The sequence below is a fragment of the Dromiciops gliroides genome, chromosome 1 (assembly GCF_019393635.1).
Source record: "Dromiciops gliroides isolate mDroGli1 chromosome 1, mDroGli1.pri, whole genome shotgun sequence".
NCBI lineage: Eukaryota > Metazoa > Chordata > Mammalia > Microbiotheria > Microbiotheriidae > Dromiciops > Dromiciops gliroides.
The window spans coordinates 240223243-240241969 of NC_057861.1; the positions used below are offsets into that span (position 1 = coordinate 240223243).

Here is an 18727-nt window from a genome sequence, read left to right on the forward strand (position 1 = left end):
TGGAATGAAAGGAGATAGCTATCCCAGGGGCATTCATTTGTCCCAATAAAAATTTGGGCAAATTGGGAACAGGAGAAGCTGAGTTTGAGTACCGGCACCAAAACAATAAAGAAATCATAAGGAAATAAGAAGGGCTCAATTCCACTTCTAGGATTGATGGTTTATACACTGCCTCCTGTAGAATGGATTTGTTTCTTGTCTTCATCTTGGAAAAAAAGTATGTGAAAGCCATCTCCAAGTAAGAAGAAACAATTAATTTTGAACCTTAAACCCAAATAAAGAGTTGAAACCCTGGATGGTGACTTTAGTCAGGGTGCTGTGCATGGGGTATTTGATGAATGATTTCTTTAAACAGTGTTGTGAGGCAATGTTTTCATCTCTCCCCAGAAGACAAAAGAGAACAGTGAGTTTTGACAGCATGGTATTAAAAAGCCACCCCGAACCAATTTGTTATTCACAAATATATATTCTTTTTAATTTACTCTTTAAGCCAGCATGTTGGCTCATGGTATCTTACTTTTATGTCATTATCTATTTGCTATACACACAAGTCATAGCTGGGGATTTCAGTTCACAGTGGAGCAGTGCTAAGATTCCAGATCTCAGTTGTGCTGGCATGAATGCTGGTCTCTTCAGTCATAGAGAAGACAATATCCTAGGGAGACTGGAATTAGTCCTATTTTGCACCATTCAATCCAAAATGCTGCTTATCGAGATGCAAGTAATTGCTAGCTAACTGCTATGGGGAAAAACTAGATCACATTTCAATCTAAACCTCTCTTGGCAAGTGACAATAAAGCTGGAGAAAGTGTGAGGAGAGAGTGGAGATAGTTTCTTGAGGAGGTTAAACAGCAAACATAAAAAGAAAAGTTACCTCATCCGACTGGGAAGGACTGATTCTGGGCATTGGCGACACTTGGGGTGTTTTCAACTGCGTATTGTTGCTATCTGGAACGAGCTCTCTGTGGATGGACTGGATGTGATTCTGAAGTTCACTTTCAGATTCAAATTTAACATTGCAACTAGAGCAACGAGTCTTCAGTCCCCCTGCCTTGCCTTTACTCTCAATGGAGCCTAAGTTCTCATTCTGGCCCAAGCCTGGTCTACTACTGCTGGAAGGAATGCTGATGTTTGGGCTGCCACTCTTACTGAGGTTCACGCAGCCAGCACATAGACCGTATGGCAGACCATTGATATCAAGCTTCACTAGATCTTGCTTTGAGCGGAATTCCTTTAGGCAAGAAGCACACTTGTACAGTTTTTGGAGATGCTGAGCACGCCCTGTGGTTTGGACTGCCGACCCATTCCCTGTTTTTTGCATGTGGAATGTCCCATGGATTTTGAGTTCCAAGGTGGAGGTCACTGTCTGCATGCACACTACACAACGAAATCCCGTCAAGGAATTTCTCAGATCAGGGTGCATTTGGCAATGCTCTAAAAATTCCTCCTCACTTTGGAGGGGCATCTTGCAAATGCGGCAGTTTCCAGTATCCAGGCTCTTACTATGTGTCACTTTGTGTTCGGTAAGAGTCAGAAGGGAAGGGAACCGCTCTCCACAGATAGGGCACATGTAGTGTTTCACCGGCCCCAAGTGAGTCTGCATATGTTCACGGAGTCCGTTCTCCGAGAAGAATGTTCGAGAGCAGACGTTGCACTTGTAATTCCCTTTAATGAGCTCTGCTTTTTTCTTCACTATGGCACTTTCGCCAGGTCTGATGTTGTGGTCCCGAAGCTGGTGATTCTGCAGCAGAGTCTCCATGGTGTAGGCAGCACCGCAAATATCACAGCCGTACATGGGCTCAGATGTGTCCACGTCCTCTTCGCTCCCATCATGGCTGTTGTGGGACTCCTGACTGTTGGTCAACAGAGTCTGGAGTTCTACCTCCTCTTTCTGCACCTGTTCAGAAGCTCCATTGGTTCCACAGTTGGGAGTTTTTGTTTCAAAGACACAATGCTTTTCCCTCAAGTGCTTCTCTAACAAAATGATAGCGTGGAACGCTTTGCTGCAAAACTTGCAATTGTACTTCTTACTGTGGGTCGTGATGTGGCACTGGAGCTCCACCTCGGTCCCAAAAGACTCTCCGCAGAAAATACACTTGTGCACCTTCCCTTGGTTCTCCAGGTGGTTGTGTTTGACATGGAGTTGGAGGTCGGTCTCGTTGCGGAAGTCCCAGTTGCAGGATGTACACCTGTAGACTTTTTTTTCATTGCTGTGTTTCACAGCCAAATGAAGCTGAATGGACACTTTGGAGTCAAAAACCTCTTGGCAAAGGGTGCAACGGAAGAAGACAAAGGTGTGCATATCCAGCAGGTGCTTCTGGAGGTCATCCACAGACGTGAACTGCTTGTCACAGCTTTCACAGATATAATACGTTGAGGTGATCATGAAATGGATGGTGACGTGCTTCAGCAGAGATTCCTGATTCGGAAACTCCTTGTTGCACTGAGGACAGGTCAATTTGGGCAACACGGTGTCAAGATGAGTTTTTAAATGAGTCTGAAAACTGTCCAGGGAAGTGTATTTTGCCCCACACTGGTTACAAATGTATTCCCCAGTTGGCCGCTGAGGAGCCCCACCTACTGCCTGCATCATCTTTAAAGATGTCTGTTCTATCGTCACAGGAGAGAGTGGGCTCAGGGCTCTGGATTTTTTTCCATTGTGAATATAATTCAGTGCCAAAGGAATGTTCTTATGGTTTTCTTTAATATGCTTGTTCAATTTGAGAACACTGTTGAATATTGGAGAATTTGTACAGTAGGAACAAGAATACACTTCTACTACAGGATCTTTGGGCGTTCCAAGCACCGGGGAGCCAAAACGAGAACTGCTAAGGTCACAATGGACCTGTCTTATGTGCTCTTCTAAGGAAGAATCCGTGAGAAACCCCATATAGCAATGAGGACAAAAGAATGCATTACTATCCTTAGCAGCGGGATTTGCAAATCCATGAGAACATCGAATATGTTCTTGGAGAGTATTGAGGTCATTAAAAACTTCAGAACAGAAGTTGCACTGGTAGACCATGGCAGGCATGGCTGAAACAATCAGAGCTGGGTCCTGAGCTTCATGGACTTGTTTAAGATGTTCATTCAGGTTGTAAAGTGAGGGTAACACTTCTAAGCAATACTGACAAATATGAGCCTGCTCAGGTTTATCTAAATGCATAGTTTTTAGGTGAATCTGCAGTACCGCAAGACTTGAAAATAACTGTTTATTGCAGTAGATGCAGCTGTAGGTGACTTTTGCCTGCTTACTGGAGGGGCCAGTAATGTCAGAGGCTTGTTGGGCAGCCCGCTTCCTCCCCCGGCTCTTTGGGAGGGGAGGAGCTGCTTCTACCATAGTAGAACTGTCCACTGAGAGGTTAGAATCTGGGGTGGTGCTAGATACCGAGGTGTACCCAACAGTGACCAAAGAAGGGCTATTGCTGTGGTTACACGACTCAGGCTGCTGGTGACTATCCATGTGACTATACAATTCTTCCACTGTATGAAAGCTCTCCGAGCAAATACTGCATGAGTTCTTCTTCTCCCCACTGTGCACCTGTTCCATGTGGTTCAGAAGCGAAGTCTCCTCTACAAACAGTTCGTGGCAGTAAACACACTGCAGGGCAGCCCTATCCTCGTTCGGGGAGCACTCGGGGTGGCACTCCGCGATGTGCTTCTGGAGATCCTCGGGAAAGTCAAAGCCTTCCTCACACTGACTACATTTTTGGGTGTCCTTCATTTTCCAGTCCTCCATCCTAGAGCCTGGCTGAGAACCATCTTTATTCCTCTCGTGGACCTGCATGTGACCATGTAGCGAACTGGAGGATAGGAACCCACGTCGACAAATGGCACACTTATATGGCTTGTTGGACGTGTGAGTCTTTAAGTGAATTTTCAGGTGATCACTTCTAGAGAAGGCTGCATCACACTCACTACAATGATACTTCTTGTCTCCTGTGTGGAGTTTTATATGGCGGTCTCTGCTCCGCTTATGTTTAAATAGTCTACTACAATAGGTACACTTAAAAGGCAGCTTGTCACTATGACTCTGCTCATGGTGTTTTAAGTAGCTGAGGCGACTGAAGGACTTGTCACAAAACTGGCATGGGTAGGGTAGTCCTGGGCCACCTTCTTCTTCTCCAAAATCACAACCTTCTCCATGGCTCGGGGAAGTCTGGTCCTTGCTAGAAGGTGACGATGCCGGCCAAGAACAGGTAGGGTCATCTTCCACATCCACTCCATCTGGAACAAGAAAGAATGTACCAATACATTTTATATGTTGGGATTTCAATGGAGAAAGATGATTTTATCATTAGGTTTAGAACTCCTCGGCAAGAATAGAGCAGGTACAACTCAAAAAAGGAGATTTTAAAACATGAGTCCAAAGCTTTTTATTCTACATTTACTTTTATCAGATTGTAAAATATGAAAAGTTATTAAATAGTTCTATGTCTAAATTACCCTTTTATTACTTTTTATCATTCTTCCTTAGTTGCAAGATATATATTATACATTGACAACTTTATTAAAATGCAGATTTTAATATATTTAATGTTTCTTTTGTATTCATTGTAAAATGATTTGCATATTATGTGAGCATCTGAAGAACCAAATGAAAAGAGGAAATATTATAAGAATGATTTAAAATTAATGTAGTCAACCCAGATGTCTAATATTTAATAAAAAATTCCCTCTGCATTTTGCTTGTTTTTATATAAAAAGATAGTTCTGAAGACCAAAATCTTTCATGGGGGTTATTATTGATACAGGCCTTATTGCTTCCAGCAAAAAAATATTAAAAAAGAAGCGCACAAAGGCAGACAGAAAACATAATAATAATTATTTCTTGGGTAATGAAAGACAACTAGCATTTCTCCAATAACTAGAAGATGGGAATAGCACAGGCCAACAAGCGGATTATTAAATGTTAGAAGGGTAATGCAAGGTATTACATGTACTAAGTCAACCAGGATCAAAGGAAAATGAGAGACTTTCACCAGAGCCAGATTTTTTAATCGTGTATTTTGTTCTTAAAGTTCAAGAGGTGGCCCACCATTTCTTCCTTTTTGCAAAAGTTTCAGCAGCCTGAACTTCCTTAGCTAAACAGAACCTGGACTTGGAGTTGAGCATAGACAAAGCAACTTGTAAAAACTGGAAACAGGAAAAGTGATAAATGATTATGGTAAACGCTGAAAGATTTATGAGCAACAAAGAGAAGACAAACAAGAATGCAATCCAGCTACTCAGCCAACCAAGTTATCCATAAAATTACTTCACTTTCATATCTATAAAGTTAGCAAGTACTTACTGTTATTTCTCCTGCCTTCTTATTATCAAGTCAGAGAACATCAGGGTCATTTCAAAATTAGTCATAAAACATCTATTCCTCCTTCTCTAATATTTCCTTTCCAATTCAATTAAAAAGGGAGAAAAAGTTCTTCTCCCTTTATCAAATTTGTTTTTTTACAAATGTTGACTGAACAAAATACAGAATGTGTAAAATTAATTAATTAAAAAGTAATAAAAAAAATGAAAAGTCCTGAATAACTGCAGCTCACTAACAAGTTACAATATTCACATGAAAGTCAGAGCTGGCTGCTGTTATGTAAACAAATTCCAAGTCTGCTTTCTTTAAGGTAACAAGATTTTTACTAGATTATCAACCTCTTGCTTATCCACAGGAAACAGATGAGGATCTATTCCTTTCCTGCATCTAGAAACTGATGACAACACCATCTCACTATCAATGCCAGATGGCAACCATCGAACTCTGAGGAAACAACCAAACACCATTTTTGGATTCCTGCCCACTGCAACAATGCTTTTCAATACAAGTTGGAAAACCGCATGATTTTGCATCCTCTCTCTTATGATTCCGTAACCCAACATGTAGCTAACATAGAATCAGACCTAATCACAACCACTAAGATATACAACATGCCATACATGCAGATAGTTCATACTAGCAAGCTTAAGGCATGCAAGACCACTCAGCAATCAGAATACAGTAAAAATAAGGGGGGGGGGGTTTAAGTGATGATGATTCCAACAGTTTATCTAATTCCCATAAAGAAAATGACATGCTACTGAAAACTGATATCGACTAAAACAAATCTAAGATTTTTTATTTCCTTTTCCTAAGTTGACATTGATAGCTTCTGAATTTGTGGAACACAATGGATGTAAATCTACCAACTTTCAAATTTGTCTGTTAGACTTAAATCCTGTCATTTCCCTTAAAAAATATTTTTCAAACACATCTCCTTTGTACATTCAGAGAAAACAGTGAATCAGAATTTGTCATGCAACTGAGCTGGAAGGATATGCCGTTGCTACTGGGCCTACAAATTTAATAAGTGAATTTATTATACAACTGCACATCCCGTGCAGGCATGATATATTATTGCATAAATGTGTAAGGGAATGTATAGCGATGGGTGGTTATAAATAGTGCACAATCACCAGCACAATGCTTAAATCATTTTCTCATTTGTGGCCTAGACCTGCCTTTACCTATTACATAACTATTTTCTTTTGCTTATAAATCTCAACCACATGTCAAGTGAGCCTGATGGTTAGCCAGTCTGAGATACGAACTGTAAAGAATACAGAGGCCCCTATCTCATGTCCCTACTCTCTTAAATTTTGAATTTTCACTTGGCTTTTACCTATTATACCACAGTAGAAAGAGAATTAAATTTAGATTCAGAAGACCTGAGTTCATATTGTATCTCTGCTCTCCACTAACTGTATGATGATGGACAATCATTTCAGTTACCCTGTTTCCTCATCTATAAAAATAAAGAGTTAGATCAGAAAGGGGACCAGAAGGGGTCTTAGAGCTAATCTTGTAAAACCCTCTCAGTTTTACAGTTAAGAGATAAGAAAACTGAGGCACAGAGAGTTTAAGGAGCTTATCTAATGTCACCTAAGCGATACAAGACAGAGTTGGGATTTGAACTCACATCTTCTGACCCCAGATCCGTTTCTATTTCCAGGTCCCCTGATAATCTGTAAGGTTCCTTCCAGTTCTAAATCCTTAGATCTTCTGCACGGGCAAATGTTGGAGAAGATAGGCTATGTTGTAAGAACTGACATATTTTTGCAGCTAAAATGTCTTTGAAACCCTATGTAGAATTTTTCATGAAGTAATTCCAAAATAATTCAATGTACCAATATAATTTTGTAAAGCAAGAAATGGTATTGGAGAAAAGGGTGGGAACAGGGCAAGGAAGGTTCATCCTATATAAATAAATAGTCCTTGAAAGACTGAGTTCTGCTTTTTTTTTTTTTAATTAAGTCAAATATCTCATTTTACCAGCACAATCAATGGGTCTATTCTCCCAGTGAAACACAAGGGACTCACTTACTAAACTCCCATTGGGTTAAGTAACCTGTACATGCTGGGAGGATATCGGTCTCTCCTAAGGCCTCTTTTGCCAAAATTCTCTAAGGAATAACCGAGCTCTTGAAAGAGATCCTGTCAATGTTCCCATAAATTTCTAGGTTCTCACAGGGCCAACCACATCCACATTATTGATATAAATTCCAGGGATCGAGAACTCCTTCTTTTTTAGAACAGAAGAAAATCCTGGAAGATTTCTTACTGTTCTATTTTCTCAAACAACATTACTTTTTCCCCTTTCACACTCGCTAAGTGCTACTTACTGGGAATCCCTTTTTTGTTATGGCAAACATGCTGCATTTCGGTGTGAAGCACTTAGCATGTCCATGTTAAATTTTAATTTTTGGAACTAATAACTTCACACTAGTTGACTCTATGAGATCTGTAGCTCTCACAGCTGAAAAACTTTGCTGGAAACCGGGCTGCAAGACCTAAAAGTCTATTTAAAGATGTAAATGTGTGTGAATAGTTAGTGCAGATGTTTTTCTACAGCAACTGTACTTGCTGAGTTTCACCATTTCCATAAAGCACATTAAAACAAGTGTGTGAACACTCAGAGATGAAAGTATCACACACTCCTGAGACTTTGAGTGGAAAGTAGAGCTGCCTGACTTTTCTCCAAGCAGACAGGAATGCCCATGATTCAGCAGCCTGAGTAAATAAAAGAGGTCCTTATTTCCTAATTTTGCTGGCTGGCCACACTGCAGCAGTCTCTGTGCCGCTGCCAAAGGGGATGCAAATCTGGAACTACACCCAGCAGCTGAAGGACTGTCTTTGTTAGCTAGCCAGGCTTTCCTGACCATCTCCTGGCAACAAAACCCCCATATCCTGCAAGGAAGACCTCCATCTCAGGCTTGATAGTTCTCTAGTCTGCCTAATAGGACTAAACAACAGATTTTGCCTGGTCTGTGTTGGAGGAGGACAGCTGGAAACTCAGTTAGGAGCAGAGCAACACCTGTGCAGTCATATTTATAGGGGAAAGTGCTCACTAACAGAAAAGTGAAGTAATACCAGAAGGACTTATTCCATAGGAAAAAAAAGGAGAAAAAAAAATCACAGGAGCACAAAGCATCTCTGTGGTGTGTCTCCAGTTTCTCATGTGCCAGCCTCAGTAGTAGTGAATGAAGAGTTACAGATCTGAAAGCGATTTTATCACTGGCGCTGCTGACCGATTTAACAGGCTGTCCAAGAAAAGGGCCCTCAGTCATCAAAAGGCTACATGACCTAGTCACTTTTACAGTCCCATCTTTGAAGGGGCAGAAGCAAAAAAAAAAAAAAAAAAGGTTGGGGGGGGGGCGTAGAGAACGAACACCAGTGCATTTGAGTATAAATAGAAAGAGCAGCCCAAAATGAAATTAAGAACAAAGAAGAGGGAAAAGGTCACTCGAAAAGATACAGGCCATCAATGAATTCTTCCTCCGCTTACTTGTCTTGCTTAATTTATTCACCATAAGCTTCCTGAAGATGGGGTCGTTCAATGGGTCTACTTTTATCTATAGTGCTGAAATACCATTTGATACACTAAAGGGCTTTAATAATTTCAAAACGGTAGAGGTTTGTAAATGTGATGTTAGTTATCCTAGAAGTCTTTTTAGGGCTCCTACAAGTAGTTTCTGGGTACCTGGATGAACCATAAGGATGTCCAGGCCTTCACATAGCTGAGCTTGTGAAAGCTAGCCTTGCTGAGATGCTACCACTACCTGAGCAGGTTCAATGTAACGGCAGAGTAGTTCCTTAACTGTCCTTTAGGGACTCAGTATCATGTTTGTGCAAGTGCTCCACAGCAAGGTTTCCTTAACAGGGACAGGATTTACATCAACAGTGACTTTTCAAGGGAATCAGAGAAATAGCGACAAAGCCCGTTCTTTCCTTGAGAATGCCTGTTACAAAAGGAACCTTGAGTCACAGGAGTCCTGAAGGTTCACTTCTAGCTTCACCAATGGCTTAGAGACTGACCTGGCCAAGTCGTTTAATCTGTCCCCACCTAGGTTTGTCTACCTGCAATATGAAGATAATAATTCTTGTTCCTTACCCTCTGAGGCATTATGAAGATTAGTTAATGTTTCTCAAGTCCCTAGACAAAAAACTATATATAAACAAAAAGGTGTACTTAATATGTGCTGTATGTGACTGTGGGGATGTTTGCATATACACAGCATGGACATATTATTTTTTAAAGTCTCTTTCCCCTGTGGGAATCCACTGGAAATTAGTTTTCTAAAAAAATAGTACAGTATTGGCATAAATGGTCCAGCAGAAATGCCTGCAGTGGTGCAAATATGTACCCATGTGGATATTGGCAGCACAGAAATTAAACATGGTGGAGATGTCTAAAAATTCATAGAACTTAAAACCAGGCTGTGTTCACAAGTTTCCAATTACGTATACAGCTTTTCACCTTAACTCCTCACAAAAAGGTAAATGTTAAGGGCGGGACAAGTGTTTTGACATATGATCTTGGTGCTGAACATATAATGCCAAATACTTCTCATTTCTCCAAAACATTAGCACAAAAGCCAGTGGTATATATTGAATATCAAAGCAAAACTTAAGTCAGTAGATAACAGAATAAATGTCTACAAAGAGGCATAAACCTCAAATAGATTTCCTGACATTAAAATCTTGATGTTTCCTCCCTCCCCCTTGGCTGGAAGTAGTGCTCTATTTTATAAGGCCTATTATAACTGCTTTATTTTATTTTCACATTGGATAGAGTTTGCAGCACTTCTTTGACTAATTGGCTACAGAACCACCTTAAAGATGAGATAAGAACTCTCAAGGGGATATACAGGTGTGAACAAATGCTAAATGAGGAAGTTAAGCATTGTACAAAAGGAACAATATGATGAGATATCTGCTTAATAGATGTGTCACAGGAAGATTTACAATAATACAATACTCAAGTGCTGCTCTGATCTCAATTAAATCAGAACACTTTGAATGTCATCTAACAAACTTAAATTTCCTATTTTAATACTGGAAATACTTAAAGTTGAAAGTGCTTCTAAACAAAAACTCATGCATTATTACGCGTTTTTCTTCATTTATCCTCAATTGTAACTTTTAAAATAAAAACATCACTTTTCTTGTTCATATAAGTTTCTATCAATGGTCCCTTGTTAAAATCACTCATTTGTCTTATAACTTATTTAATTACTTGAAAACAAATACTGTGCAATAGGAATCTAAATTAGAAATTTGAACTTTAAAAATTATTTATAATTTACAGATGTTTAAAAATCTATCAGTATTTCTAAAGTGCTATGGGAAGACCTATGAAACACATCAGCAATTGGGTCATATTCAATGGAAGGGAGAACTATAAGAAGGTTTCACATTAAGGATAGCACCTGGGGCTTGGCTGGGAAGAGGGTGTGTGTGTGTGTGTGTGTGTGTGTGTGTGTGTGTGTGTGTGTGTGTGTGTGTGTGTGTGTGTGTGTGTGTGTGTTAATGCACTGTCTTTGGAAGAGATCCCCACTATTACAGTTGGAAATTTCTTTTAGCACTTGACGGTGTTAAAAGGTGGAAGGGGGAGGGAGGGCTTCTTATTGTAGAATACTATTAATGCTTAAGATGAACCTATCTAAATAGTGAACATTCCCCTATTCCTCCCTTAAGGTAACCCCTGCTTTTAGCTCTATTATGTCTCCTTCACCAGACACATCGCTATTATGTATGTAGAAAGGAGTATAAATGTTTTGCTTGCTGTTGCTTAAAGTTCATTTGAACAGACGGCGCTCAATGAATTCCATCTTCCCCAGCCAAATTAAATAGAAAACAGTGCATTCTTAAGCAGTTCACATTTAACTCCACCTCTCAAATCAGAGGAAAAAGCTGATGTGAAACCAGTTAGAGAGCAGTCAGCATCCAATTCATTTAAGGAAATCACGATGTGCTTCTGAAAGCCAGAGAGAAGGAAAAGTAGCTTATAATTGTTTAGGGTTGGCACTATTTCTTTCCTTTATTTTTTTTTCTTCAAAACCACCACCATCACCTTCATACACAGCTAAGGAAACTGCCTGGCATATAGTAGGTATCTCATAAATGCTTGCTGATTCATTGGCTGGTTCATTGATAAACACCGGTCTCTGAGTTTTCAATATGCTGCCCTGGAAAGAGTATAGAACTTGTAGCCAAGAAACCTGGAGTCAAATCCCAGTTCTGGCACACACACCCTGCTGTGTGCCCAGGGACAGAGGGCTTAACTTAGGTGATACTCAGCTAGACCAGTGTGTGATTAATACTAAAATCCTGCATTGTACAACTTGTTTGCAGAATTTCCTTATCTGGTAACAATGGAAGTCATGAATAATTCAATTTACACATTTCTTTGGTTTCCTACTGAACATTTATCTTTTAGGGACATTTTTACATTCCAGGTTCTTTCACCATATGATATAATGAAAAGAGCTCTAGGAATAATAATTAACTAGACTTAGGTTCTAGACATTCTCTGTGATCACAGACAAACCATTTAGCTTTGTTCTGTCTCAGTTACCTCATCTATGAAATGGGAATAATAGTATGTGTACTAAACTCACAGGGTTGTTATGAGGTTCAAACGAGATAGTGAATGTAAAGTGTACTGTAGTTATGCAGCAGTATAGAAGTGTGTATGGTTTTTTTCTTCCTACTAAATCAGAATCGGGGAATATATCTACTAACAGAACATAAAAAATAAAGTTCAAACTGTAATTATTACATCAAAAAAAAATGGAAAGAAAGAAAACAATTACACAGGATCCCTCACATGCCATATTTCTTCCATAAGAACAGCAAAATAACCCTGACAAATCTTATTCTGATTCTTGATTTTTAAAAATAGGATGATAATTACCTTCCCCTTCAGAGCCATAAAATACTTGGTTTTATACCTCTCTCAAACATACTTATCATGTCACGTTGGGTGTTATCTTCACCTGTGTTTGCATAACATTCCTTCTCCCCCTACTAAACTATAAAATCCATGAGGACAGGAATTTTCTGAGCTAAACTCCATATCTCCTTTGGTATCTATGTTAGTGTTTAGCTCAGGGTTCTGCACACTTCATAAATGTTTGCTGAATGAATGATTTCAGGAGCACTTTATACAGATACCACTGAACACACTGCCTTCTGAACAGCACTTACATAATTCTACTACATCACTGCTGAACTGGTTCTTAAGCAGTCACAAATACTGTCATTTTCTAATTCTACCAGGGATCACAAAATTTCTACCCAGTTACTTCCCCTTTATAGAAAATCTCTGTACTTATGGTGTTGGCATCTGACCCTGTTCTTATCAGGTATTTTACTCATCTGGAAACTTTTTGAGTTAAGCTTCTGGTGTACTTCAAACTTATACCCAGCCTGCATTGAGGGAACAACCACAATTCCTGAAAATTATGCATTAAAATTCCTTTTTCCTTTCTGACACTGATGATTTTAAATCTATCTCTTCTTTGTGATCACATAGAATTCAGTGTTCAAATTTGATGGTGTACTTATACATCTCATGCACAATTCTCAAGTGAGAATAGTCCACATTTTTAGCATTTAAATTTGTCTTCATGTGTCACCAAAACCAAAACAAAACAACCTAACCTTCCCCTACAAAGGTTTATTACATAAAGAGCTACCAAAAGCAACCAAGGCATTCAGGACATAACTCAGCAAAAGAGACTTGTAGAAACAAACAAAATATTTCTTTGTACTGGAATTTTGTTGTATTGAATTTTGTTCCAACAAGTGCGCCATCACTTGAGACCTGGGAAACTTTGTTATATGGAGGTTCTAATGAAATGGTATTGGCTGCAGCAGAATTTGACCTCTGTGGATCCAAGGCAACAGTAAAGCTGACACAAATTTTCAGCGGCTTAGAAAAGGCCACACTATATACTCCATTACAGGCAAAGCCCCCAGAGGACACAGAGGTGTTGAAAGGGCTAAAAATTAATTAATGACCAATTAGTAGCCCCTGTGGATTCATTCTGAAGCAAAGTGATAAATACAGTTTGCTAATGTGGAAAGGTTACCATAGACAACTAGAGAAAGTAACCATTCTACATTTCCTGTTACTCTTATAACAACAACAACAACAACAACAGTAACAACAAACAAAAACAACAACAAGACTATAACAATCATTGACATTTTTCAGAGCTGTTATTTACTCTTCCAGTATAGAACTTCTCAGAGTATGATGGCTGGTAGTACTGTTGGTTCTTTTGGAGATAAAGAGGTCAGACAGAAAGAGTAAATGGATTTCACAAAAGCCTATTGGATTAAAAGTTATAATTATGTCAATCAGTAAAAGTCTCTCAAGTGAAGTGCCATTTTCATTTTATAAAATTAAAATGTACAAAATTAAAGAAAAGAATGTCAGAGTCAGCTCCTAGTGAGGGAAATAACATGCATTTTGTGAATTTCCCAAAGTCTTTATTGCTTCTTCTTTTTCCTGCTACTTTATTTTTGGTTCAATTCACTATTTATTAGTATTCTCACATAAAGTAAAATCAGACCTAAACCTGTCATCTGTCTATGTGGCTACCTGTTAAGAGCTCTAGTGATATGTTTGATATAACTATTATCTAAGAGATGGACTATGGGCAGTCCCATAGATTTCATTCATCTCAAAAAAATGACTGTATTATTTGATGGCAAAGTGTAAAATGATTTCTCAAACATTGTGGAATATTTCTTGTTACAAAAATATTAATAATAATGCTAGCTTGCAGCTTTGTAGGAGTAAATTGCCATGTAGCTTTTTCTTAATTAAATCTCTCAACACCTCTTTGGAGTAGACTTTATGATACTTCTTTTTAGTTAAGGGGAAAAATGTATCTCAGAGAGGTTGTGTTTTACCAAATTTAGCACAGAAAGACAAAGACAAAGTTAAAATGGGAACTCTGATATCTCCACAGAGGAACAATTTTTCCTTCATCAAAAACATTTTAAAATAATGAGAACTTTGAGTGTGAAAAAAGTGAAGTGCTACAGTAGACAAAACAGAGGGTTTAGGGTCAGGAAAACCCAAGTTCAAGTCTATACTCAAATATTCATTAGATAGGAGACCCTGGGCAAGTCACTTAATCTCCTTTAGACTTATTTTCCTCAACTCTAAAATGAGAATAATAGCATCCACTTCCCAGGGTTGTGTGAGGATTGAATGAGGTAATAATATTTGTAAAGCACTTAGCACTGTGCCTAGCATACAGTTGGTGCTATATAAATGCTCCTACCCTTCCTTTCCTCTTGCCATTCCCCCAACCCCTTCCCCTTTCCCTTCCCTTCCACCAAACAGACAATAACAAAGCTTGATTCCCCACTCATTTGGGATGAGACTAGAGAATCTCTTCCTGGTTCAAATCCATACTACTACTCAAGCTTTTTGGCCCATAGTCTGAAAACACAGTAGACCTAGATTGAGGTTAACTAATATCCAATTAAAATGATTGTGCTCATCTCATTGGTTTTTCTTTTTTCTTTCCTTTTTTTTTTTTTTTTTGGCGAGGCAATTGGGGTTAAGTGACTTGCCCAGGGTCACACAGCTAGTAAGTGTTGTGTGTGAGGCTGGATTTGAACTCAGGTCCTCCTGACTCCACTGCTGGTGCTCTATCCACTGTACCACCTAGCTGCCCCTCTCATCTCATTTTTTACAAGGGATAACTGGAGTGACACCAAAAGGGACTGACATCAGTCCTTAAGAGTCAACTGCTATTGCTTAGGCAACCAGTGAAAATTATGAACAAGAATTTAGCAGGTCATTCATTCACTTATAACAGACATTTAAGTGTCAACTATGTGCTGGTGCTATGCTACGAAATATGAAGCCCCCTTTCTCCACTTGAAAGTAGAAAGACATGAAAAGGTCAAATAGAGTTATTTATACTTGTACTAGCACCTGCTCCCAAGACATGCTAGCATGAAGTCCACAAGCAGTATCAAGGTCTAGGTGTTGGTTTTTATTCCTTACCCACATAAAGTCACAGATGCTGTGATACTGATTAGCTCAATACCAATCATAAAAAAGTGTTGATTAATGGATCTTTAACATAACTTCTTTTCACTTGAGATTTTGATGTTTTTCTCCAAAAGCCTATCAAACAAGCAAAACTCAGCACTGATTCCATTTGGCAGATTGCAATCTGAGCTACGGAAGCCCCATGAAAGTCAGACTTTAATATCCAAATGGATATGACTAAAATCTCCATGGAAAGGAAAAGGAATTAGGTTATTAATATTTTCTTACAATATCCTGTGAAACAGAAATTTGAGAATTGAGAGTTACAATTGGAGATATTCTTGTTCAAACTTTCATTTTAAAGATGAAGAAATTGAGGATCAGAGAGTTTTTGTTTTTGTTTTTAGTTTTTCCAGGGTCATAAAGATAATTAGAAACAAAGCACGGACTAGAACCCAAGACTCTTAAGCATTACACCACTATGAATTGGTCATCTGTTCTGAGCCTTTTTGTTTCTATTATTTTCTTGTTTTAGGTTAAAGTGAGAGGAGATAGTTATGATCTTGTGAGCTTTGAAAATTCGGGAGAATGAATCGCCAGAATCTAGAAGCTGAAATCCAAGCCAGTATTGTGGGGGAATCATACAGTGAGGAGCAAAGTCCTGAGCAACTTGCTTGACCTGTCTTAGCAGTAACAGATATAGGACTCATCCACCTATGGCCCTCGCCTCATTTGGAAGGGAAGTGTTAAGTCAAATGCTTTGAAGAAATTGTGTTAAATGTGAACCCACTCTCACCAGGGACTGAGCTTGTATAGGGGAGAGTGTGGTCCCAAATGTTTATCTTCTGTTCTTGACATATATTTGCAATAAATAGTCCTTTATAAGCTAATTGAAGTTAATTGGTTAAAAGGAAATGGGGCATTAATCATTGGTAGGTAATATTGGGGAGAATAAGATAGAATGGAGAGTGGAACCATTGTCATCAGAGAAAGACACCCCCAAAATCCCTTGAGTACTGCTAGATCAGCAGTTCTTAACTCTTGTGTCATGAATCCCTTTGGCAAGTGAATGATACCTATAGACCCTTCTCAGAACGATGCCCTGAAATTTATAAAATAAAATACTGTGGATTACAAAGGAAACCAAATACACTGATAAACCATTATCAAAATGTTGTTGTTGTTGTTTTACTCACAGACATCAAGGTAAGAACACCTGCACAAACCCTATAAGAACCCTGAGGAGGAGATGTAGAAGGTCTCATTTGGGGAAAGTGAGACCAACATTATCACTACACTAGCATTTATTATTAACTGCAGCAATAAGTGCTAAGGAAACAAAAAGAAAAATAAAAATAGTTGCCCTCAATGTACCTACATTTTTCTAGAGAGATAAAATAGGCACACAGGTGAGTAAATAAAAAGTAGGTAGGTAGTACAGTGCATAGAGCATTGGACCTTGAGACAGGAAGACCTGAGTTCAATGGTAGCCTCCGACTATTTACTAGCTGTATGAACCTAGGCAGGTCACTTAATCTCTATCTACCTCAACTGTTTCAAATGTAAAATAACAACCTCCCAGGATTATTGTGAGGCTGAAATAAGGTATTATTTATAAATTTCTTTGCAAACCTTTATTAAAGCATATAGAAAGGAAAGAGAAAGGGAAAGGGAAGGTGCAAGGAGGGAAGAGCACCTTAATTGCCTCTGACAAATGGGGAATGGTGAAACAAATTGTGGTATATGAAAGTAAGGGAATGTCATTGTGCTATAAGAATGATAAAAGAGATGATTTCAGAGAATCCTGGGTAGTATAAACTGATGTGGAATGAAGAACAAGGAGAACAATTTAACAAAGTTCACAACATTGTAAAGAAAAACAATTTGAAATGACCAAAGAATTCTGGTCAATTTAAGGATCAACCATGTCTCTACAGGAAATATGATGAAGTTTAACCTCCTTGGCAGAGAGGTGACAGACAGAATATGTGGAAAAGGACACACACATTTGGATATGGCCAATGAGGATGTTTGGTCAATTTCTCCTTCCTGATTTCCTTTCTTTCCTCCTTTGGGGGCAAGCAATAGGAATTAGAAATAGTAATGCCCCTCCCCAGAGGGAAGCTAATGAAACATTTTAGAAAATGCACAGAAAAGAAGAGAGGGAAGTTATGACAGAAGCAGGACAATTTTGAAAGTAACTTGTAGAATGTATTAAATACTTTTTTAAAAGTAGACAGAATGAAATGAGATTCATAGTTTCATATTGAATCCTTAATTTGTGTTCTGCTCTGTATGGAAATTATTTTTTTTAGTGTCAGACATTTAAAAGTTAAAAAAAAACTTAAAATCTTTCTTCTAAGTAGTATCTCATGTATATGTTAAGACTATGCAAGATTTTTTGTTAGACATAGAGTTAACACCCTTTAAAATATGATTTCTCTTATTAAGTTAAGGTACAAGGCAGTAACATATATGTTTGCCAAAGGTATTCTGCACTGTCAAGAAAGTGGAGAGAGATTCTCTCTAGATGGCAAAGTCTTTTATATGCTATTGTTTACAGATGATATTGTGCTAAATATTTCAGGCCCTGGAATGTGATAGAGCCTCCTCAAAGAGAGCAATGATTCTTCACAATAGGTCAGACTGATAACCCATAGAGGAAAGACCAACTGGATGAAAAACATCTCTTATCTAGACTATGATATGCAGTTGGAAGGTCAGTCCACTGATTTAGTAAATCAATACATATATCTAGGATAGAAACTGCAAATGGACAGTGAGCTGGGACTAGAACTGAATAAAATGGAGACAGCAGGCTCTATAGTAATTTGGGAAATTGCACAGTATTTATGATGATCCCAAGCTGCTCCCTGGCATGAAAAAAAAAATCATCCAAATTTTCTCGGTATGGTGTTGTCTATTTGTGAATCTTGAAATACTCTAATCTGACAAATCAAAGATGTGGATGACCCAGAAGGCAATGCTACAACCCTTTGCAACAGGCCAAAGAATATATCCAATGTAAACCTATGGAACATATTTCAGGAAATATATGATCAGAAAAGGAGGTGGGTCATTCACATAGCAAAGGAAAATGACTGCAGAAGGATAGACAGCCTGAAGGCTTTCCTGGTACCCAGGAAAAATAAAAGAGAACTGTAAGAGAGTCTAGGTTCATCCTCCAGTGCATCTTTGGAAGAACCTGAACAACACCCACATAGGATGAGAAGACACCACAGACACAAATACTCATCTTTATCAGGTAACAAAACGAATAGGGCCACTCAAGAAACTTTTTTTGTCTGTTTGCTTGGGTTTGTTCTTTTTTTCTCAGGGCAATGAGGGTTAAGTGACTTTCCAAGGGTCACACAGCTAGTAAGTGTCAAGTG

The 18727-nt window shown here is 38.7% G+C and overlaps 1 protein-coding gene across 8 annotated transcripts in view; it reads right to left on the reverse strand.

The window, feature by feature from the left end:
• ZNF521 (zinc finger protein 521) overlaps nt 1–18727 on the reverse strand; it is a 362443-nt gene that overhangs the window by 205240 nt on the left and 138476 nt on the right. For all 8 annotated transcript variants that reach the window (XM_043979516.1, XM_043979513.1, XM_043979510.1 and 5 more), the window contains one exon: nt 875–4227. In XM_043979516.1, the coding sequence (XP_043835451.1) occupies nt 875–3787 (2913 nt within the window). In that variant the 5' untranslated portion in view covers nt 3788–4227. The remainder of the gene's footprint in view (nt 1–874; nt 4228–18727) is intronic.